Source organism: Odocoileus virginianus, chromosome 10 (assembly GCF_023699985.2).
Source record: "Odocoileus virginianus isolate 20LAN1187 ecotype Illinois chromosome 10, Ovbor_1.2, whole genome shotgun sequence".
Lineage (NCBI taxonomy): Eukaryota > Metazoa > Chordata > Mammalia > Artiodactyla > Cervidae > Odocoileus > Odocoileus virginianus.
The window spans coordinates 41,774,229-41,799,070 of record NC_069683.1 but is presented as its reverse complement, the minus strand read 5'-3'; the positions used below and the strand labels follow the sequence as shown (position 1 = coordinate 41,799,070).

At 39.3% G+C, this 24,842-nt stretch overlaps 2 protein-coding genes across 3 annotated transcripts; both read left to right on the top strand.

Moving 5' to 3' along the window:
* Positions 1-1,874: 1,874 nt before the first annotated feature.
* On the top strand, positions 1,875-24,489 carry SAAL1 (serum amyloid A like 1). 2 transcript variants are annotated; one of them, XM_020904835.2, is made up of 12 exons: positions 1,875-2,053; positions 3,561-3,674; positions 7,796-7,879; positions 11,525-11,604; positions 13,130-13,189; positions 13,324-13,439; positions 13,789-13,969; positions 16,214-16,296; positions 16,385-16,573; positions 19,503-19,699; positions 21,307-21,399; positions 22,374-24,489. In XM_020904835.2, exons 1-12 carry the CDS (start codon positions 1,922-1,924, stop codon positions 22,464-22,466), a joined length of 1,422 nt encoding a protein of 473 aa, XP_020760494.2. In that variant the 5' UTR covers positions 1,875-1,921; the 3' UTR covers positions 22,467-24,489. The 2 variants fall into 2 exon arrangements, with proteins under 2 accessions (XP_020760494.2, XP_020760486.2); XM_020904827.2 differs by having other exon boundaries at positions 13,130-13,228.
* LOC110144779 (large ribosomal subunit protein uL11-like) lies at positions 5,024-5,608 on the top strand. Its single transcript, XM_070473448.1, has one exon. It carries the CDS (start codon positions 5,081-5,083, stop codon positions 5,579-5,581), a length of 501 nt encoding a protein of 166 aa, XP_070329549.1. The 5' UTR covers positions 5,024-5,080; the 3' UTR covers positions 5,582-5,608.
* Positions 24,490-24,842: the final 353 nt, after the last annotated feature.

Genomic DNA, 24,842 nt, shown 5'->3' with positions numbered 1-24,842 from the left:
GGATGTACAACACCAAGAGTAAGCCCTAATGTGAACTATGGACTCTGGGTGATAATGACGCCCCAATGTAGGTTCAACAACTGTATCAAATGTTGTTTATTGTTTTTGGTGGAGAATGTTGATAGTGGTGGAGGCTATGTATGAATGGGGGTAGGGATTCTATGGGAAATCTCTGTACCTTCTGCTGTGAACCTAAAACTCCTTGAAAAATAAAGCCTATTAAAACAAGAAAAAGGGATTGTAGAAGTGTGTCAGGCCGCTTATTAATAAAAACAGGTATTTTTCTGGATTTCACTTTAAGGTATTAGTTGGCTACTTTAAATTGGTGATTTGCTGTGATTTCTTTTTTCCCATTCTAAATAAATATTTCATATTGTAACAATTTAATGTTAGGAATTTTGTAGTGTTTTCCCTAAAATGGGCTTCTAAAATTGAATAATTCAGGTCCCACAAAGTCTGCCCCTGAACAAAAGGTGAAAAAATGTGTATAATTGTTTGAGCCTCAGACCCACTTATATTTTGTATACTAATGCAGAGTATTTTTTGCTCTTTTAATATACTTTAAAATTTTCCATAAGTGCAATTGCTATGTAAATTGGAACTTTATTTTGTTAGAAATGTTACCATCATCTGTTCATGATTTTGAGAAGCAGGGTCCCTTAGGAACCATACCTATGTCATTCTCCATTTGTTAATGTGAGGCTCACAATAATGTGATATGTATGTGCCAAAATTGGAGATCTTTAATGTATTGATATCCTCTAGTACTGTTGTGCCTGAGCAGTTAAAACATTACAATACATATCATTTTATTTTAAATTAATTTTATTTTTCCTTTCTGTAAGGGAATCATATTGTGTGTGTGTGTGTGTGTGTGTATGTGTGTGTGTGTTAGTCACTCAGTTGAGTCAGACTCTCTGTGACCCCATGGACTGCAGTCCGCCAGGCTTCTCTGTCCATGGAATTCTCCAGGCAAGAATACTGGAGTGGGTTGCCATTTCCTTCTCCAATGAGAATTTTAGTAATAGTAGTTCAGTCGCTAAGCTGTGTCCGACTCTTGCGACCCCACAGACTGTAGCCTACCAGGCTCCTCCGTCCATGGGACTCTCCAGGCAAGAAGAGTGGATTGGGTTGCCATTTCCTTCTCCAGGGAATCATATTGGTATTATTGAAATTAAATGTTGAGGTAGGTTATGTAAATTTCATTTCCTTAAAGGGGTGTTCTAAAATATTTGCTGTGGGGTGTGGGGAGCATGGGGTCTGAGGTTTAGTACCATCAGACTAAATAGCAGCAGGAACTGAAAAAACATCACTGACTCAGTGGCATCACCGATTCAATGGACATGAGTCTGAGTAAACTCCGGGAGCTGGTGATGGACAGGGAGGCCTGGTCAGCTGCAGTCCATGGGGTCGCAAAGAGTCGGACACGACTGACCGACTGAACTGAACTGAGCTGTAATACTGACATTCTTACTGGTGACTTTCGTCTTTCCCAGGATTCCGACCACACCTGGGAGAAGAGCAATGTTTTTAAGAATGGCAACTGTGCCCAAAGGTCAGAGGTCCGATAGTTTCACATCTGTAGCGGATACATCATCCTGTTCCCTGCCCCCACACCCTGGCCATTCCAATCAGGCTAAGAGTTCCTGGAGAGATGGAATACGTGGTCCAGGGAGGGTGACAAATAACAATTATGAATATAACCGCGCTGGGGTCCTGGGTAGAGCGCTGGGGTAAGACCAAGACATTTGGGCTCCCCATCCTAGTGGGCATAGCATTGGGCGGGTATTCGGGCCGGCAGGGCCCCGGGCAGCAGGGGGCGCTGTGACGGGAGCTGCGCCGGGCCCTCTGGCGCCTGGCGGTCTCTCGCCTCCTCCCGCGGCTTCCGGAGGAGCTCCCGCGCGCCAGAGGCGGCGAAGTCATGGACCGCAACCCGTCGCCACCGCCGCCGAGTCGGGACGGGGACGAGGAAGAGGCGGCCGGTGGGGACTGCATAGGCAGCACAGTCTACAGCAAGCACTGGCTCTTCGGCGTCCTCAGCGGGCTCATCCAGGTGCGGAAACGCGCGCCTCGCGCGGGCTCCCCCTACTTTCCCCAGGCTGCCGCCCCGCCTCGGGCAGCCCCCGCCTGCCCCGGGAGCCGCCGTCCCTATGACGACCCCTCCCCAGGCCCCGGCGGCCGGGCCTCACCCCGGGCCTCCTGGCTGTCTCCCCGCGGACCCCAAAACTGCCGGCCGCCACTCTCTGTGTTGAAGTGTAATGGCAGGGATGCTGCAGTGCTTTTGGCTAAAATGTTTTATTTTTGTAAAATTCCAAATATATGTGACCATGTAAATGCATTGCTTACATGCAATGCATGTGATGCAGTGGGTTTTTGCTCCCCATTGCCACTGTCGTTTCTGAAGCCCAGGTCGTAATTTATCTGTTTCGAGAACTTCCTCTTTAGTAGAATAAATGATTGGGGCTTCGTACAGCTCTGTCAAAAGCGCGGTTTGCCCTGCCTGACTTTGGGCAAGTCACGTAACTGACTTCTTTCCTAGTTTCTATAAAGTGGGGTAGTATTTGTATTATTGTTTGTAGAGTTATTGTGTAGATTAAATAAGATTATGATAGCCAGAGAATGCTTACCGTAGTTTGCCTTATGGGAACCTCTCAATAAATGTGAACGTTCTTCTCATGTTTCCCCAACTTTTTCCTTTACTTTCTTCTTCTTCTTTTTTTTTTTTTCAATGTCTCACAACTATTGGGTTTATTTGTCTCAGTTATGAGATTGCAAGGTCTTCAAGGTCATGGGCATATCCATATTCATCTTCATTTCTCCAGGAACCGACACAGTGCTGACACATAGTTTTCCTTTACTTTCAATCACTGTACCCCTTAGTCCATTTTGTACACAGCTGACCAAGTAATCTTAAAAAAAAAAAAAAAAAAATGGCGTCCATGGGAGTTCCTCATAGTTACCGTTGCCTACGGTGGAAAACTCATATTTCTTAGACTGGAATCCAGGACTCTCTGCAGCTTTTCCAGATTTATCTGCCCATGGCACGCTAAACTGCTCACCATTCCCCACACATTCTAGGCCCTTTCTTAACTCTGAACTCTTGTACTTTTCTCTGTCTCCTCTTCTTCAGGATGACAAACTCCGATTTCCCCTCAGATTTAGCTTCAATATCCCCTCCTAAGAGAAGTTTGGGAAAACTTCTCCTAGGCATAGGTCAGTGGTCCATCTTTTTGTTTTTACAACTCTGTCCACAATTCAGTTGAGTCACTTACCTTTTCTGTTGTGATTATCAGTTTATATGTCTTTTCCCCCACTGAATCCTAAACTACTTAGAAGTAAGTAGTTAAATCTTATTTACTTTTCTATTTCTACCCCAGTGCCTAGCAGCAGTATTTACCCAAGTTACCCCAAGTACTAGTTTTTTTTAATAAAAGCTTCTTGCAAAAGAAGATACTTTGAGAATACTAATCTTTGTGACTTCTAAACGATTATGGGATAATATTTCTGGAGGAGTGTTAATGGACAACCTTTATTCATGTTCTTCCTTTGTGTTTCTGAAGATGGTTACCCCTGAAAATGCCAAATCCAGCTCAGATGATGAGGAGCAGCAGATGGAGCTTGATGAAGAAATGGAGAATGAAATTTGCAGAGTATGGGATATGTCCATGGATGAGGTATGGGGTTGGAAATGAAACTGAAAAGACTGTTGAGTAAGGAGATGGTGAATAGTTCAGTCCTTAAGTCTCTTTGGATTTTGTCATGCTTCCACTAAATCTATTGAGTGGATCATGTGGTTTTTCTTTTTGGTTTGTGAATATGAACTACATTGATTGATTTTCAAGTTACTAAAATGTAGTTTAAAAATTTTATGTATATTCATAAGAGTGATTAATTTCTTTCCATTGTCTGCTTTGGTACCAAGGTAACGCTGTCTTCACAGAATGAGGTGGGAAGTTTTCCCTCTTCCCATTTCAGGAAGCGTTTGTGTAGAATTGCTATTAATGCTTCCTTAAATATTTGGTGAAGTTCAACAGTGAAGCCATCTGATATTGGAGTTTTCTTTGTGGGAAGATTTTTGTTTTTGTTTGTTTTTAGTTTTGTGTATGTGTTAACTTTTTTTAAAATGAGTTTTATTGAGATACAAATCATTACCATAAAACTCACCATTCAGTGGTTGTTAGTATATTGTGGGGAACACTGTAAATTTCTTTAATAGATATAGGGCTGTTCTGGTTACTTTGGTAGTTTGTGTTCTTCAGGGAGTTAATTCACTTCATCCAAGTTATTTAATTTATTGGCATAGTAATATGTTATCCTTTTAGTGTCTGTAGTGATGGTTCCTTAATCTTCACAAATAATTAGCTGTTGGTTTCACTGATTTTTCTTTGTTGCTTTACCATTTTCTGTTTCATTGATATCCACTCTGATCTTTTATTATTTCCTTTCTTCTGCTTACTCTGGTTTAATATGCTTTTCTTTATATAATTTCTTAAGGTAGAAGCTGAGGTTGTTGATTTGAGATCATTCTTTTTTTAATTTATTTTTATTAGTTGGAGGGAGATCATTCTTTTTTAATATAGGCATTTAACACTATAAATATTCCTCTAAATACTGCTTTAGAACTGTCATACAGCTTCTGATATGTTGTGTTTCATTGTATTTAGTTCAATTAATACTTTTCTAATTTTCCTTAATTTTTCTTGGTTAATGAGTTAGCAGTACATTATTTAGGTTTCAAGTATTTGGGGATTTTTCAGATACCTTTCTATTACTGTGGTTAGTGAACACTCTGAATTCTGTTAAATGTATTGAGACTCGTTTTATGGCCCAGTGTTTGATCTGTCTTGGTAAATGTTCAATGTTCTCTTAAAAAGAAAGTGTATACTCCTGTTGCTGGGTGGAGTGTCCTGTAAATGTCAGTTTGATCAGGTCGGTTGAGAGTATTGTTTAAGTCTTCTCTGTCCTCCAGCTGTTAAGAAGCTATGGTTTGAGCTTTCGGCTTTCGGCTAGGAGGAGGCAAAGGTGCAACTTTCTTCGGTCGTCCCGAATCCGGGTTCATCCGACACCAGCCGCCTCCACCATGCCGCCTAAGTTCGACCCCAATGAGATCAAAGTCGTCATGTACCTGAGGTGCACCGGTGGGGAAGTCGGTGCCACGTCTGCCCTGGCCCCCAAGATCGGCCCCTTGGGCCTGTCTCCAAAAAAGGTCGGTGATGACATAGCCAAGGCAACTGGTGACTGGAAGGGTCTGAGGATTACAGTGAAACTGACCATTCAGAACAGACAAGCCCAGATTGAGGTGGTACCTTCTGCTTCTGCCCTGATCATCAAAGCCCTCAAGGAACCACCAAGGGACAGAGAGAAGCAGAAAAACATTAAGCACAGTGGAAACATCACTTTTGATGAGATCGTCAACATTGCCCGGCAGATGCGGCATCTGTCTCTAGCTAGAGAACTTTCTGGAACCATTAAAGAGATCCTGGGGACTGCCCAGTCTGTGGGCTGCAATGTTGATGGCCGCCACCCTCATGACATCATAGATGATATCAACAGTGGTGCAGTGGAGTGCCCAGCTAGTTAAGAACTGCAAAGGAAAAAGAAAAAGAAAGGATCATTTGACAACCAAAAAAAAAAAAAGAAGCAGCAGCTATGGTTTGAAAACATTTTTTTTAAAGAAATAAAACTCATTTTTCAAATGAAATGTTAGTGTGAAAACCTCAAATATAAAAAGGTGAAATAGAGCTACTGTTTGAGATCGTGGGTGGGGGGAGGCTCATGCCCGGGTCTTCTGTTTGTCCTCTTGTGGTGGTTCTGGAAGCGCCTCTGTAGAAGAGCTGCTTGCTGATTCACTGGCATAGAGTTCTTCCAGTGAAACTACACCCCAGCCGTATTCCCTGCCACTCGGTGTGTGAGCAGGGTCGGAGACTTCCAGGTGCTTCCTGCATTCGCATGTGCTCATGCTCTGTTCATGCAGCTCCCTGCATGGAATGTCCTCCACCCCATAAAATCTTGCCCATCTTTTATGGCCCAGCTCAAATGTCACCTCTCCTGTGATGTCTCCCCAGACACTCCAGCCAGGATTCCTCTCCTCTGCTCTCATAGAACCTGTTCATTCTTGTTATTCAGTGACTGTTTTGAGCCTGTGTCCTCTGAGAGATTTAAGTTCCTTCTCTTAAAAGCTTAATATCACTTCTTCAGAGATACCTTCTCTGATATATCTAGAGTAGGCCCCCTTACCTTGATTTCTAGCACATACTATCTTGTTATCTTCTTTGTAGTACTTAGAATTTATGTATTAATAGATGAGTTGTTCGTATGTTTATTATTTGTTTATCCCTCTAGAAGGAAAACTAGATGGGACTGACACCTTATCCCTAATGTGTCTCCAGAGTTCTAAACAGTGCCTATTACTTGAGTTTTTCAGTAAATATTTTATAAGGACCTAATGAGTGAATGAATATCTAAGAGTTAGAGTTAGTATGGTGTGCTGGCTAAGAGCATGGGCTTGATCAGATTTCAAATTCTGATTCTATTCTCCTATTTATTATATAATTTTGAGCAGGTCGCTTAACCTTTTAAAACCTTAGTTTGCTTATTAGTGTAATGATCATAACTACTTCTTAAGATTGTTTTCAGAATTAAATGAGATAGTACTTCACTGGGATTTAATACTTGTTCAGTAAATGTTCATTGCTGTTACTATTGTTGGCATTAATATTAGGCTATCTTGTGCTACTTCACGAGTCATTAACTGTCATTAAATACGAAAGTCCCTGCATGCTGCAGAGAGATGCGCACTTGACAGACAGCTTGATGACTTAGGGTGGAGAGCATCTGGTTCTGTGACTTTCAGTTTGGAGTATATCTTTGAAAATATTGTTCTGTCTGATCATGATCTCTGAATAAGTACAGTATGTCTCTCTCAGCCAGCAGTCATGCAGGTTACCCCAGTTTCAGCTGCTTTGAAGGATTACTGCTTCTCTCTTTGAGGGTGCTTTGAAGGACATTTTTCATTTAAGCCACTTAGCATGTGTTATAAGTTAAACTAGAATACACGCCACAGGTTTGGTGAATATCCAAAGTGATAGGCAGCCAGAAGCTTAATTTTATTTCACTATTTTACAATGAAAATCTCCACAGCTAATTGATTTAGTTTTGGGGTTCACATTTCTAGTGAGATTGGGCCACATGTCCGCCCCCGGTTCATTCACCTGTGTGATGTGTCCCTTTAGGCCCTGGGGACCAGGCAGACTTTCTAGGCTGAACATGTGAAGCTGTTGCAATTACATTGTGATCAGAATTTTTTCTGTTGAGGATTTTGAAAACAAAACTTCTGATTCTGGGCATGACCCAATCAATAGGAGCTCTTATCTGTTTTCTCTATCAAGTTTTAAGCTCTTAGAAGACAAAAATTATGACTTACTTTTTTCCCCCTTATCCCATGTTCTAGCATGATACCTGGAATCAGCAATATGTTTGAATGAATTAATGAGAATTCTGGTGGGTAGAAAGATCATTAAGATAACTATATACATGGCAGAGAAAGGAGGACGGTCCTTTGGAATATCACAGTCACTTCAGATTTGCTTGTGGAATTGTTCCATTGCATTGAGACTGTATACCACCGTGCTCTAATATTACTTTTGTCTGTTGACACAATTCCTAACCTTTTGCATTTTTTTTCTTGTGCCTGAAAAGAAGTGTATATGAAATTCATTTTTTTTAAGGTTGCCTAAGCTATTGGGTTTAAGGAGGAATATTCAGCATCCAAGTTAATAATCATTTTTATTTTTAGGATGTGGCTTTGTTTCTCCAAGAATTTAATGCTCCTGACATATTTATGGGAGTATTGGCCAAATCCAGATGTCCTCGATTAAGAGTAAGTATGTACATTTCTAAAGCTGCCTCTTTGGAGCAGTGACCTAAAAGTGCTGGATAGTCTTTCATTTTTCTCACTTTACTGTTCTGAAGTGGCTACAGATCAGTCTGCAGATGTTTATTGAACATTATCAGGTACCAAGTAATGTACTATTTAAAATTATTACAGTCATAGAATTTTAGATTTGGGCTGGACCAGGGAGATCATTAGTTAGATTTAACAGCTGTGGACACTGTAGATAGTCATAGCTATCATTATGCTGCTAATATGTGGTAGAATAGGGACCAATGCCTGGACTACCCATTCCTCAGTTTATTGCCTTTTTCTTTTTTTTTAAGTCATAAAATCCTCCATTGCTTAAAAAAACCTTAATTTTCAAAACAGCCTATAGCTCAGTACTTTCCATAATTTGAATCTGATTTGTCTTTCTTGCATAAAATCTGCCCTGCAGGTCGTCTTCTGATTTAGCATGGCCTATCTGCTCCTCACCTCAGGAGCTTACTGTGATCATCACCTGCTCCGGGCCTCCCATCACCTCTCTGTGTGCCTCCCATCTCCTCTCAGTATTCACATCTATTTTCCAAGGTGGTACTTTTCTTCCAAGACTTCCCCAATAAGTAATCTCTCAGTGCCCAGTGATGGTAGTAAGCACATCAGAACAGTTCTGTACTTTCATTGCCTTCCGTACTTTAGTGCCATTTAGGTTTCCCTGTGCTGTGTATATTGTGGCTGATTCGTAAATATTTATTAGGTAATTATAATTATGAATGACTGCTATTTACTGAGTATTTCATTTTACTACTCTGTGAGGTAAGCATTGATCTCTCCTTTGTAAATAAAAGAACCAAGTCTCAGGTTAAGAAGTTTGTCTGGGGTCATACAACTAAGAAAGGAGCTGGGGTTGAGCCTAACCTGCCTGACTTCCATGTAACTGATGTACTGTATCATCTCTCTTTCTTTGAAATTATGAAGTGGAGAATTCTATAGTATATTTTTACAAATTGAATTTTGGATTAAAATTTTATTTCATATAATGCACCACCTAAGTTAGGGCCTCTTGAAGCAATGAACCACTTTTTCCTTAGGTTGTTATATTAATATAAAGATTTGACAGTTGCATGACTTTCTCCTAGCTTTTTCAAATTTAGGTACTTAGTACTTAAAATAAGCTTATTTTATTTTAAGAAAATAAGAAATGCTTCTTTTAGGAATTAGTCCTGTTATTAATTATATATGTCTCTGAACCATAGCATGTTCATGGCAATGATTCTCAGCCTTTGCCACATGTTGCTAAGTCACTTCAGTTGTGTCCGACTCTGTGCGACCCCGTAGACGGCAGCCCACCAGGCTCCCCCTCCCTGGGATTCTCCAGGCAAGAACACCGGAGTGGGTTGCCATTTCCTTCTCCAATGCAGGAAAGTGAAAAGTGAAAGTGAAGTCGCTCATTCGTGTCTGACTCTTCACGATCCCATGGATGGCAGCCTACCAGGCTCCTCTGTCCATGGGATTTTCCAGGCAAAAGTAATGGAGTGGGGTGCCATTGCCTTCTCCTTGCCGCATATTAGAATCACCTAAAATGTTTGCTTCCCAACTGCAGCGTGTCCTAGAATCAGTGATTATTGGGTCCACCCCCAGGCTCTGATCCAGTAGTTTTGGGTAGGATTAAAGAGTTCTGATAGGTTTCCAAGTAATGTTAGTCAGGTTATGACCAGGACGAGGGCCCAAATTTTGAGACGCTTTGTCCTAGGAAGCTTCTTACAAATTGCAGGTCAGGCCATTCCCAGATCATACAGTCTCACCAAGTATGAGGCTCCAGACAGCTTGTAAAGTCCCCCCTGGTTATTCCAGTGAGTAGCTGAGACTGGAAAACTTAGTGTTTGGTTGGAAGTTCAATTATTCCCTCTAGTTTTTAAGGGCAAGGTGTGTGCTGCTCTTCTGCCCCCATTTTGTTTTACTCCTTTCCCTACATTTGACCACCCACATTTTATTGAAGCTCTTGACTCATTTAACTTTGGTGCCACTCCACTCTCCTGGTCTCTGACCTCTCCAGTCACTTCTCTGTTACTTGTTTTGTCTTTTTACTTTCTTCCTACATGCTGCTTTTAAGGTGTACATCAGATCCTTTGTCCTTTCTTTATTCACTTCCTTGGTGAGTTCAGCTACTCGACACCTTTCTTTAAGTGGCAAGTCTGTGTTTGTGCGATGCCTCCCTTCTGATTTCCGGTGTTCTGTCTCTTACCTTTCATCAAGCTCTGTCTACTTGCATGCTGCATTTTCCAATCCAGAATTGCATATGTTCAAACTCAGTGCTTGTTGCACTTATCCAGTTTTCAAAATCACATGATGTGCTTGATAAGCAACTTCCCACACCCTACTCTGGGGATTCTGATTCAATAGATCTGAGATGGGACATGGAAGTTGGTATTTTCAGTACATTCCCTAAGTGATTTTTATGTTCTAGCAAGTTTGGAAGCACTATCCTAACTGAATTCATTGTGTTCTTTCCTGTGCTTCCTTTTCTAGTTGTTTTTGTCAATGGAACCAATCTGTCCTACTGGAGAAATAAAACAACTTGAAACCTAGGAGTTATGTTCAATTGCTTCTCTTTCCTCCCATCATACTATTCTGGTTTCACTTGAGTCTTTCTCAACTTCATCCATTTCTATACCTGCCATTGCTACCCTTATCTTCCTTCATCTTGATTTCAGAGGTGCAGTGTGATATAGTGGTTAAATGCTCAGCCTCTGAAATTTTGTTGTTTTCTAGGAGATCTTGGGCAAGTTGTTTAGCTTCTCTGTGTTTTGATTTCCTCATCTGAAAAATGGGGATAATGATGGTACATACCTCATAAGTTATTATATGAAATAGTACATGGAAAGTGCTTAGGTAGTGCCTGAGAATAGTAAGTGCTGAATAAGTATTAGCTGTTGCTAGTGAAGTTAGCTCCTTTAGAATCTTTTCACTATCATGTGGTATACATTCTGTTGCCAAAATAATTTTCCTAAAATATTACAGTATGCTGACCACTTTCTTGAGGACCTTCATGACTTCAGATAACTCAGATTAAGTCTAAACTCTTCAACATGATGTTTAGGGCCCTTAATCCTGATCCTTTCTATCTGCTGTACTTATCCCATGCTCTCCTCCCACCATGTGCTACTAATATTGGATTGGCCAAAATGTTTGTGTAAGATGTTGTGGAAAAACCTGAACGGACTTTTTGTCTGACCCAGTAACTGTGTGCTAATACAGGCAGCTTTCTGTGTTAGCCTTTGTTCACTCTTGCATTATTCCCTTCCTGCCGTGGCTGACACTTTCCCTCTCATTTGAATGTCTTGTCTTATTTGTACATTCAAATCCTATCAATCAAATATGACTCAGTTCATCCATAAGATTTCTTCTTCCACAAACTCCTACCTGCCTTTGATCTTTCTTTTTCTTGTGTTTTTCATCTCCTCTCAAATACTACTGGACATTTGTCAAATTAGGAAACAGGCAGTATACTCCCGTGTGCTGCTTCCCTTTTTCTCTCCCCAGACTTGGTTCAGTGAAAGTTTTTTTTTTTTCCTCTCAAGTTGTTATTTTTGTATATATGTCTTTTACCTTAGAGCCTAACATTGTGACATGTGAAATTTGATTTGGCAGGAAATCTGTGTGGGAATATTAGGTAATATGGCCTGTTTCCAGGAGATATGTGTGTCCATCAGCAGTGATAAAAATCTTGGGTAAGTTTTACTACATAATAACTATGTTTTTAAAAGATAGACTCATATTTCCTATCCCTAAGGAAATCCTTATCCATAAGAGAGACAGGGAAACGTGGAATGTAGTACTTCCTTTCTCCTGGTGAGCACGCTCCAGGAACTGCTCTGTGTGTTGATGATGGTATCTGGGCACTTCGGTACTATTTGTGGACATGATTCAGAATTTAAGCCTGTTTTCAGCATTGGTTGCAAAGGAGCCTGAATCGTCACCCGCATGGGATAAGAACCAGTGGAGCAGAGCTTGGAGATGGAGCACCTGACCAGAGTCCGAAACAGTTTATTAGGCTCAGGAAATCCAGAGGCGCAGAGCTGGAGTCTAAAACAACTAGACTTGTTGACCACAGTCACCCTGAGAATTTTGACTTAGATGGTGGGTGAAGTGGCTTGCCAACAGAATAGAGGATACAGGGTTGCCCCTGTGGTTCAAAAGCTGTCATACTTCTGCTTAGAGGCCTGGTCTCTTCTAATTCTGTTAATCAGAATCTTAAAGAAATATGTGCCTACTGTAGGTTAAGAAAACTGTTCTAGGTTATTTTCAGGAAAAGCTGTGAGGCTTATCACAGGATTCAAGTATCTGGGGCCTCCAAAATAGAGGTTATTACCTCTTCTAGGTGTGGAAGGACTTTAAGATCCTAGTTTAAGGTATTTATTCTTCCATAACTTATAATCATTCATGGAATAAACGACTCAGGATTATGTTTGGTGTCTAGTGATACCTATTAAAAATCTGAATGAGTTATATTGACAAGTTTTATAAATGTAATGAAATACTTACCTTAAAAGTAATATGGAACAGTGTACATTGCTGATGAGATATACATTTCTTCAACCACTTTGGGACAGTTGTGCATTACCTAGTCAGATTAGAAGATGCACTGTGACCCAGCAATGCCGCTTATAGGTATATGGTAAGAGAAGTTGCACACATAAATCAGGATACTCATACAAAAAGGATTATGACTGTTGCTTGAAAGAGCCCCAAATTGGAATAAACCCAAATGTTCATCAGTAGTAGGCTGGAAAAATAAATTGTTTCATATTCATTCAGTGAAATGTTCCACAGCAGTGAATCTGTAGCTACAGGAACAAGATGGGTAGATTGTAAAGAGATGGTATTGGGCAGACGAGCTCAGATGCAAAAAAGTACATACAATATCATTTCTTTCATATAAAGTTCAAAACCAAAATATATAAGTGAACTGTAGGGTAAGCCAGGAAAATGATTGCTGGAAAAGTTAGGATAGTAGTTGTTTCTAGTGGGAAGGAGAATTGTGGTTTGTAAGAGACACAGAGTGGCCTCAGAGATGCAGCTCTGTTCTATGTCTTGCTTTATAATTGTTCCCCAAGTGTAGATTTGCGTCTTACTGGTTTTTATGTATGTATGCCATGTTTTCACAATTAAAATGTTCAAAAAGTTAAAAACTCTGTTTTGATATTTGAAGTGAGAGGAGTGAGGCATATTGGGTTACCGTTTTTGTTTTTGTAGCCAGGTGTTGCTGCACTGTTTGCATGACTCAGACCCTCCTACTCTGCTGGAGACAAGCAGGTGTGCCTTCTTCTTCCTATGGATTCTCTGCGCTCGCCCGTAAGGGGACCCAGGAGAGTGGAGTGGCCCTTTCCCTCTTGAAGTTGCTCTGCTGTTTTTGAAGGATAGGTATTAAGCTCACGTTTTTCACATAGGTTGTTGCTTACTTGCCTTTCCCAGACAGAAGTGGCCAGTGTCTGGGTTGAAAGAATTCGAGAAAATCCAGCTATTTATGATAGTATTTGCTTCATCATGTCAAGTTCAACAAATGGTAAGTCACCATGTAATCTAGAAAAAAAAAATCTTTTAAGATTATATTTAATTTTTAGGAAACCACGTAACTATTTCTAGACGTCACTTAAAAACTAAGTGTTAGGTGAGATACTATTTCAGTTCAAGATATAAACTTTCTTCTTAAGCTCTCAAGATGCTGATAAATCTCCCACTTGAAAATGAAGGAACACAAGCAGATTTAAACAAAGGTAGTAAACAGATTGTGTTTGGAATAAGGAATGCTTTGATAAGATTTAGCTTTCTTGAAATAGTTTTAGGAATTTTGATTAGACTTACTGCTTTAAAAATTTTGTTTCTTATTTCAATATCTCTTTTATTCTCTGCAGTTGACTTGCTGGTAAAGGTTGGGGAGGTTGTGGACAAGCTGTTTGATTTGGATGAGAAACTGATGTTGGAATGGATTAGAAGCGGGGCTGTTCAGGCTCTGGACCAACCCCAGGAAGATTCTGAACAGCAGCCAGTGTTTCGAATTGTGCCCTGTGTACTTGAAGCTGCCAAACAAGTGCGGTAGGTGAGCTCTTCTGTGCAAAACGTTCTGGGAAAATCCTGTTGCTAGAAGCATCCTTACATATGTCTTCTTAGGTTCATTTCGACGGGATGAGTAGCACATAGCTGATCTTTGACAGGTTTGATTCACTGCTAATATTGGTGACAGTGTATTTGCTCTTTGCAAGAATCACAATGGTGGCAAAATACCTGTTCTAATACTAGTATTACTTAGCAATAGGCTGTTATTCAGCATTAATTATGGTTACTCTCTTAAAATCTTCTGTAGTTTTGTATAATTTTATATCAAATGGAAAAGATTTTCTTTGTGCTTTATTTTTTACTGGCCATGTGACAACTTCTTCATTTAATGTCAGATATCATTTGTTTTCTTGCTGCTTGCATGTATGTGCCAGTCTCAGATAAATGACTGCCTTTTGGGCTCTGGTGTCTTCCTAAGAGTGATTACTAGATCTTGTAGATCACTGGAACTGTTTTTTGCTAGTCACTAGAAAATTAATTTATGAATTGATCTGCCTGTTGATCAACTCATTCTTAATGCTTTATGACCTACTTTTTTTTTGGGCTACTCCCCGTGGCTTGTATAATCTTAGTTCCCTGACCAGGGATTGAACCTGGGCCTTCAGCAGTGACAATGCAGAGTTTTAACAACTGGGCTGCCAGGGAATTCCAAATAATCCACACTAAAACCTTTAAATTTTATGTCCTTTATCCAGGTGAGCATAAAACTCATCATTTTCCCCCAGACCTGCTTCTTCAGTATTCTCAATCACAATAAATGAGATAATCATTATTCCATTTGGACAATGTGGGAGAAATGTGGAAGCCATTACTGACACTTCCCTATCCCACCCTTTTCCCATGGCCAGTCAGCCTCCAAGCCTTGTTCCTAACTCTTTAAAAGTGCTTGTTTATTTGGCTCCATCAGGCCTTAGTTGTGGCATGCCTGATCTTTGTTTGTGCCACGCAGACTCACTGGTTGCGTTGCACCAGACTTAGTTGCCCCTTGGCATGTGGGCGTTGAACCGCCCGGGGATTAAACCTGCATCCCCCACATTGCGAGGCAAATTCTTAACTACTGGACCACCAGGGAAGTCTCTTTTCCTGACTTTTTGGAACTTTGTCTGTGCCCCTGCCAGACTGCGATGGACAGCTGCACCATTCTCTTAGCCTGAGTTCCCAGCCTCAAGGCTCGCTCTTCCAGGCCTAGACTATAGAGCTGTCTTTCCAGAACATATACTAGTCATCTCACTTTCATGCTTCAGACTCTTCAGTTGCCTTCCTTTGAATGAGGTCCAGATTTTTATGGCTTTCCAGGCCCTTATACAGTGCTTCTCCATCCTTATTCCTGTCCTCTGTTTCAGCTACATGAAATTTCCTTCATTTCTTCAACTGAACCAAGCTCTCTTGACTCCAAGCCATTGCACACCATGTTGTCTCTGCCTCCAACAGTTCTTTGCCCCTTTCAGGGCAAACCGTTTCTCCTAGGATATGTTACCTGATTCTCCAAACTAAATTAAGTCTGCTACTTGGATATCTTTCCAGTGTTACATTCATATCACTTTACTATTATTATCCCTGTAATTATCATCTTTGCTTTTAGACAGTAAATTTCATGAAGGTAAGGGTGTCGTATATGTATCTGTTTTCCCAGCCTCTAACATAGTGCCTGCAAGCTGTAGGCACTTATGAACCATCTTTTAGTTGTTCACTATCTTTTCACTTAATTGTGTGGTTGAAGAACTAAGTCTGTGAGTTTAGGAATCCAGACTGTTGATCACAAAAATTATACTTAGCAGGTTTTAGCATTCTCAGCTCGGCAGGTAAGGTGATCCTATGAAGTTTTAAGATCATCATTATTGTCAGTGCTTGTGCAGTGGGCCTTACATTCATTCTGTTGATGTCTCAGTCACTTTTTGTCTGATGATTCAAGTAAACCAGCACGGTGAGGTATCTGTCACCTGGTAGGTTTCTGCATTGTTAGTTTCATGGGCCAAGGTCAAAAAGAATTTTTACGTCTTGCCCAGTGTGTGTTGATTGTACTACATAATATTTGTTTTTTGACTGTTTCCTCCATTAGAATGTAAGCTCTGGTGAACAGAGGACTTTGTCCTGTTCCCTTTTTCATCCTTAGCATGTAGGGCAGTGCCTAGTACCATGATAAATATTTATTTATTGAATAAATGAATGATCACAGTTCCACGGACCAAGAGTTGATTGAATGCTTTTGCTTGTTGTATTTAGTTCTGAAAATCCAGAAGGGCTTGATGTTTACATGCATATCTTACAGCTGCTCACCACGGTAGACGATGGAATTCAAGCAATTGGTAAGATGTTGAATGGGGGAGCACAATAGTTATTCATTTAATTGTTTTCTGTTTTTTAACTATTACTTTCTTTGTCATCTTTATCAAGTGCAGTGTCCAGATACTGGAAAAGACACTTGGAATTTACTTTTTGACCTGGTGTGCCGTGAGTTCTGTCAGGCTGATGACCCGCCCATCATACTGCAGGAGCAGAAAACAGTGCTGGCCTCTGTTTTCTCAGTATTGTCTGCCATCTATGCTTCACAGGCTGAACAGGAGTATCTAAAGATAGGAAAAGGCAAGTATAATTTAATTCACTAAGTTAAATTCCGGTTCATCAGATGTGTTTGTTGTTCATTTTATTCCTTTCTTCGATTTTTCTGGTGCTTTTATTCCCTTGAATAAAAAAATACCACATGCTAAATACTAGTGCTTATAATCTGACCATTCAGAGATAACTACTATACACTCACATCCATATGTTTTTTTTTTTTCCTGTTTTTTAGGCAGCTTTTTTCATTGAGAAATATAAATGAATATTTTCCTCTGCAAACACATGGTCTTTCACAGAATAATTTTTATGACTAATACAATTAAATCCATGACCCATCTAGAATTTATTCTGGTGTTACATGTGAGATGTGGTTTCACATTTTTTCCAGATGGCTGCCCATCTGTCTCAGCATTGCTGAGTGAATAAACCAGTTTACCCACACGGATTTGAAAGTTCATTGTTACTGTGTTTTATATTTCTGTATATATTTTATTCATTTCTGTTGCTGTATTCATGTATCCATAGCAATAGTGTTTCAATTATTAAGACTTTATGTTTTGATACCTAGTAGGGCTAGTCCTCCTTCCTTCTAATATTTCAGTATCTTTTTTACTATTATTCTTTTTTTTTTTAACACTGAATTAGATTGACAAAACCAAAATGTCTTCTTGACTTTTTTGATTGAGATGTTAAATTTATAGTGTCTGAGAACATGTGCTATTCCATTTGTTCAAGTATTATGTCTCTCAGTAATGTTTTATGATTTTTTTCATACAGATCTTCATATCTCTTATTAGGTTTATTCGCAAATATTTTGTGTGTTGCTCTTATCTCTGGTATCTTCCACTGATTACTGTTGGAATATATGAGAATTGTTGGGTTTCTGTATATTAATTTTGCATCAGTTGCTTAGTCACTAAACATGTCAGCTGTTTGCGGCCTCATGGACTGTAGCCAGCCAGGCTTCTCTGTCCTTGGGATTTCCCAGGCAAGAATACTGGGGTGGGTTGCCATTTCCTTCTCCAACTGAGTTTTCTTACTGTTTTTAGTGGTTGTTCCAGTGGTAATTTTGGACTTTATCTGACACTTCTTTTAGTTTAACCTAGGTATGTTTTTTCACTTTTCTACCTCTTTGTTATTTAATGGGTTGCTGTTTACCTCTGGGGTTATGTAATAATGGTGATCTTTACCTTTTTCCTGACTTTAATTGGCCATGATTCTAGAGCTTCATTAATCATGATGCTGTTTTAGGCTTAAGCTGTTTATATTGTACCATTTGAGGACTTAGTAATCTGTTTCTATTTTATTAAGAGTTTTTAATTGAAAGTAAATGTGGACTATTTTCAAGTGTCTTTTTTGCATTTATGGATAAATTACCTGAGGAGATGACATTGAGTACAAATGTGAGGGAAGTAATGAAGTGAGTCATGTGAATACTTGGGCAGAAAGCAGCCCGTACAGAGAGAACAGCAAGTGTAAAAGCCCCAAATTAGAAGTATGCCTGGTATATTTGAAGAAGAGCAGTGAAGCCGTATATGACTGGGGTGGGAAAGAGAAATAGCACCTGGGGCCAGAGAGGTAATGGGGGTTGGGTGGGGAGGGCCTGACTTTGGCTTTTGCTCTGAATGAGCTAGGGAACTGTAAGCAGAGGATGGACAGACTTGAGCAGACTTTAACAGGCTTTCTGTGGGGGCGAAAGGGAGACTAGTTAGGAGGCTGCTGTGGCAAGAGATGGTGTAACTTGCTTAAGGTGGTAATGGGGAGGTGGTGGGGGAAAATAGTCAGATTCTGATCATTTTTAAATAGTGCCAACAAGATTTGCCGACTAGTAGAATGAGGAGTGTGAGAAAAGTCAAGATCTGTCTGGCATTTTTGTGCAAAAGAATTGCCATTTACTAAGGTAGAAAAGACTGGTTTTTAAACCTGGTACGGTTGAGATGGTGACTCCATGTCCAGCTGGAGCAGTTGAGCCGACAGTCTTGAGTCTGGAGCAGAGGAGAGAGGGCTGAGCTGGACTGTAAATGTTGGAGTTGTCAGCTGTTATGCTTATTAGGTCTTCCATAAACCTTAGTTACTTCTTTCAACTTGATTTGATGTGAAAAGAGGGAAAATTACTATCTTTTACTGCCAATATGTTTGTCCTTTACATTGTTTGTAGTTTAATGAATGTTGATGGCATGTTGTTTAGTATATATTCATTATAAATTGCCCATCTTTGTTTCCCATAATACTTATTTTCTTTGCTTAAATCCGCTTATATCACATATAAAGTTCATATCCCCCATTTTCTTTTTGTTTGCATTTGCCTCTAATAGCTTTGTCTATATTATTTTTTTCAACCTTTCTGAATACTTTGCTTTAGATGTGTTGATTTCTTTTCAGTAAATGAGTTAAACCATTTAACTGTGTTGATAGTTATGTTTGATCTGAATATTGTCACATTATATTTTTCATGATGTATGTTTATATTGAAATACTTCAGTATATGATTTATTTGCTTTGTTTTGTGAGTATATCTGAGATAGTAAGGTTAATGGCTTTATAACTGTCTGAAAATACAATTATAATGCCCCTCATTAAAAAAAATTCTTAAAATCTAATAATAAAGCATATGTCTCCATGTTGGCTATTTTTTATCCATTTCCCTGGTATTTTCAAACTAAAAACTTAAATCTTGAGGGGGGAGGCAGTTCCTGAATTGTATTTTTCTATATCCTTTTTCATCATTTCGGGTTTCTTTTTCAATCTGTTTTATTCATTTGCTTATTTGAGAGTATAAAAACGTAAGTCTCTTGAAGTCTGAGGCCTTGACAATCTTGTTTACCACCATATCTACAGCACCTAAAATACAGTGGTGTCTAGTATTAGTAGGTGTTCAGTACATGTGCAGGAATGAATGAATGGTGACCAAATTTAACTGGCTGATTCCTTGCCCCTTGATTTGTTTGTACAGTGGATCTTCCTCTGATTGATAGCCTGATTCGTGTCTTACAAAATATGGAACATTGTCAGAAGAAACCAGAGAACTCAACGGAGTCTAACACAGAAGAAACTAAAAAGTCTGATTTAACCCAAGATGATTTCCACTTGAAAATCTTGAAGGATATTTCATGTGAATTTCTTTCTAATATTTTCCAGGTGTTAACAAAGGTAGGAGAGAAGCATAAAATGCTTTCTTCAGCAAAAGAAAGTATGGATTACTTTCTGCTCCCAAATTTTATTGTTAATGTTTTTATTTTTTAATTTTACATAAATTTGGGAAAATAGAGAAAGAAAAAACTTATCATTATAAGTTTATACTCAGACTAAGAGCTGATGTAAATTAGTATATTTATTTATGTGCTTTTCATATACTTCTCACCAGTTGCACAATTTTTGGAGGCTGCTCTTTTCACTTAACATTATAAACACTTTTCCTGACTCCACATCAATATACTGAAAAACTTTTCACTGAAAACCAGTTTGTTTAATACTCAATTTGCCAAAAAATTGGTTTTCAAAATTTACTGTTAACTTGTCTTAAGAAGTATTCTTCCTGAATATGTGTAGGATTGTTAGCATATTCTTTCTTTGAGCATATTCTTTCTAGCCATATATTTTAGGAAGAATATACTTATGCATGCAATGATGGAGATCATATTCATTGACACTTTTAAAAAGAATATGCCTTAAAACAAGCTTCAGTTATTCTGATGATTTATATTTTTGGTGAATTATCATGCTTCCCTTTTCCAGATTTGGGATTATTACCTTAACATAGGTTTTCAGAAGCTAGATGGCTGGGTTTGACATGATAAATGTAAAGATGACTGAGGCATAAATGGCTATATATTGCCAAAATGGTCTTGACATGTGAAAAGTGTTGATTTTCCTTGATCCTTAATGTTGTGTATTGTAATTTTTATATCAAGTAAAATACCACAGGTGATATATTGCACCTTATTTTGATTTGTATTTTTTTTATTATTAGTGAGATTGAATATCTTTCCATATATTTGTGTGTCCTGCTTTATAAAGTTGTCCATCTTGATTTTTTTATGAACTCCTTGGGTAATTCTATATCTTTTGCATATTTTTTACCAGTACTTTTCCCATTGTTTGTTGTTGTTTTTGTTTCTTTGGAGGGAGGGATGTAGGTGTTTCTTAATTTTTATGTGATAAGAATATAGGAAGAAAGTGGGCAGAGAATAAACCAGGGATATGTCTTGAAAATTCTGGTATGCCATACTTAATGGAATTTGGACTTAATCTTGAGAAAATTGAAGAACCTCTGGAGTTTTTTTTTGAAGCACCAAGTGATGTGACCTGTTTAGAAGATTATTCCAGAGGTAGTAGAGGATTAGAATGAGTTGAACCTCCAAGACAGGAGACCAACCAGCAGGCTCCTGTGGCCGGTAATCTTCAAGGGAAAAGAGTGAGAGCTTAGACAGTGGAAGAGTGGATGGAGAGCAGGGGCGGGATGAGAGAGATTTAGAGTAGAGCTGGACACTTGGCTGGAGGGGCTGGCGGCAGAGGAGGCCGTCTTGGCCATACCCTACGTTTTTGGTTTGTGCAGCAGGCCTGCGGGTGGTGGTGCCTTCAATGGAGCACATGTTTGGGTCAGACACGGAGGAATGATGGCAGGTTCAGTTTGGAGCATTTGAAATGCCTGTAGGATCAGTAGGGAACTGGATAAACTGATTTGCATTTATTCGCCAGATGTAGCTTTAGAAATTTTCCTTTTTTTGATAACAGATCTTTTTCTTTCTTTGTTTTAGGAGACTATAACTCAGGGACTAAAGGAGGGCCAATTAAGCAAACAGAAGTGTTCCTGTGCATTTGAAAATCTTCTTCCTTTCTATAGCCCTGTGGTGAGTATGAGTAAAGTTATAGGTGGCCGAGTTTCAGGGGATTGCTCTGTAAAATGTTTTAAGTAATAAGCACTTGATCTCTGAGGCCTTTGTGAAAAAAGATAGTGCATATACCACACTTGATTCAGTGCCTTTGTCAGATAGATGACTGCTGGATAATTCATGGCACTAGCATGAGTAACACTTTTAAGATTCTTAGATAGGTACAGTCAATAGGTTTTTATGGTCCTTCAAATTACATTGCTTTTGCTACCATTAGAGGCAATTTCAAAATAACTTTTTTTTTTAGGAAAATGAAGTGTGGACTGTGGGAGTGAGGGAGTGGGTCAGAAAGGAGGATGATAATATAACTCTGGTAATGGACCCTCAATGCAAATCATCAGTAGGAGGAGAAATATTAGTTTAAAAGTAAACGAGGGGACCTCCCTGGTGGACTAGTTGGATCAGAATTCCCCTGACAATGCAGGGGACGTGGGTTCGAACCCTAGTCTGGGACGATTCCATATGCCTCAGAGCAGCTAAGCCATGTGCCACAGCTACGGAGCCTGTCCCCTAGAGCCCGTGAGCCACAACTGCTGAGCCTGAGTGTCCTGGAGCCACATGCCACAACCGCGGAGCTCGCTCTGGAGCCACATGCCACAACCGCGGAGCTCGCTCGCATGGAGCCTGTGCTCCACAGGAGGAGCCACCGCAGTGAGAAACCCCTGCTCGCCGCAGCTGGAGAAAGCCCTCACCCAGCACAGCCAAAAATAAATAAATGAAAGTAAACAGTGGTAAGGGCTAGGCATTTCCTTGGTGTTTCAGAGGACTATCCAGGAGTACTATTCTTGTCACCTGCCAATCTGTCAACATTTCTTTTCCATTGGACTGTTTAGAAGACATAGGTAGAGCATTTTTACAGACAGTAGTCAGTATCTTTTTAAGGTATCTTTTCCTCTACTTATTTTTATTTGATTCTTTTGTTTAACTCACAGGTGGAAGACTTTCTCAAAATCCTCCGTGAAGTTGATAAGAATCTTGCTGGTAACCTGGAAGAAGGCTTCCCAAGTTTGAAGATTCAGACTTAAAAACTGTTAGAATCCCTCTGCCCAAGAAATGGACTCGCTGACTGTTGAAATTGACAAATAGGAAATATTACACCATAATTGTTTGTTATTATACTCATGCCCTTCTCCTCCAGCCTTACCTTATTTTTGTTTGGCATTGAAATATTTTCACTACCATCAAACATTATCTCCCTCCCCTTCTTTTGTGTGTGTGTGTGTGTGTGTTGGTTGAACAGTATTTGTCTTCAGGTAAAGAAAACAAAATTATCATAGAGGTCCTTTTTAGAATATTTGAGGGGTCACTGAGGATTTTCTTCATAACTCAAGTTGATTTTTACTCAGAATTTTGTATTTGTATCTACTGCAGGTGCATTCAGCTGCACTAGTAGAAAACCCTACTACAGTAGCTTAGTCTGTTAACTTGTATGTATCTTATGCAGTAAGAAGTCCAGAGGTGTGCAGTCCAGCCCTGATACGGTGGCTCAGAGGACCCTGACTCCTTTTAACTCTGTGTGGTTGCCGGGTAGACCTTTGTGTTCATTACTGTTGTCTTTTGGTTAAAGGGACTATAATACCTCTGGTCCTTTCTTCCATATTCATGGAAGGAAAAAGAGAAAGAGGCCAAGGGGCTTTCTCTTAACAAATCTTTACTTTTTATTTGGAAAAGATAGCCCTCCTTGACCAGAACCATGTCTTATGTCCGTCCCTAATTGTAGGTATTTGAAATCAAGAACTTTTTTTCTTTCTGGCCTCTATAGGAGAGATAGGCAAGAGAGAAGGGAGATAAAAATGGCTTTTGAGTATACCCAGTTCGTGGTGTTTGCCACAATATGCAAGCCTTTCTATTCATTTTAATTGTTTTGATTCCGTGCTAGGTTGTTAGTAACAATCAAAAGCAATGACTAGTTTAGCTTTGTTGCAGTTCAGGTTTTTTCCAGTGTTTTACGTGTGAAGATTAAAATGCTAACATTCTGATGAAAGCACACTAGCAAAATTCTCTGGTTTAATTTCAGAAAATGGTCTTCTTGAGTGACTTCAGATTTTTAAAGTTACGATTGAGGAAGTTTCATAACTTCTGGTTGTTTACAGACTGTTACACATGATTTTCCTGTCACATTGTATCATTCAATATAGTGCTTCCTAATGAAACGTATTCTGAGAATCAACCAGGTACACTTATAGGAAGTACCCAGTTTGTATTATTTCAGTTACTGAAAGTGAACTTTTAGTAGATTTTCAGAAAATAGCAGTTATGAATGAAAAAGCTAACTTTTTAAGCTTCTCTTCTGGTTTAGCCTCTTCTCAGTCTATTGCAGAATCTTTTAAATTTTTAATCTTTAAAGCATTAGTCTTGCCTCACACTTTGTATTCTTTCCTTGAATGACTTTTGCTGGTTAAACACAGGGTTTTCCTGTGCTGTTTGTAAGAGATATATAATTTCCAGTTTGGGGGTAATTTTAGTGTTGAAAGTACTCTGTCAAAAAGAATTGAACTATGAAGTTAAAATCTTACGATTAAACTCTAGTTGGTAGGTTTGCTTTGTGTATATTTGTATGTCTTTGGTGGTGACCTGTCCGCCAGGTGGAATGTGACTTTAACGTGAGCTTTCAAAGGCACCTATGTAATCACTCCTACCTGCTAGGCAGTGCTAAAAATTCTACTTCTGTTATCTCTTAGAGTTTAAGGTTAAAGATGCAAATAAGCCTAGTAGAGTAATACTCCAAGTTATTGTCATGTTTAACGGTAGTGTATAAATTCACATTCTCTTTTCCTGAGGGCACGTTTTAGAAGGGGGAGCACAGGAACCTTGGGTGTCTGAGCAAAAGAGTGTCCTTCAGAGTGGCCAGATAACAGAGGGAGAAAAAGGATACATCAGCGGGAGGTGCGGGATGTCCAGGTTATTTTCTACTTCCATTTCTGCCTTGAACTTGACTTACTGATGCTTCTTGCTATAGTAACATTATGAAGTGTTGCATATTTTCATAGTACTTTGATATATTTGAAAACTTTGTAAATCTGTGAATTATAATAAATAGTTTTTTTTAAGTGAGCAATGTTAAAACTTTTTTTAAAAATGCTACACAGTTTGAAGAGTTTACCAAAAATTAATGCTTATATCAATTACAGTGATATTTTTAAATGGTGCTTTCTGCAGAAGCAGGTTCAGGAGCACTGGACTCTGAAAATCATGTCACTTGCAAGGCTAAAGACTCTATTTGGGGGCATCCAGTCATATTTATTGTCTACTATGTACCAGGTGTTGTTCTAAATATTAGGAAGACAGCAGTCAACTAAACGGACAGGACATGCATACTGGAAATATTGTACTGGACAAAGAGACGTGAATCTGGCCAAGTGGAGCTCACATTCTAGAGTCCTCTGTAGAGTAACAGGGGA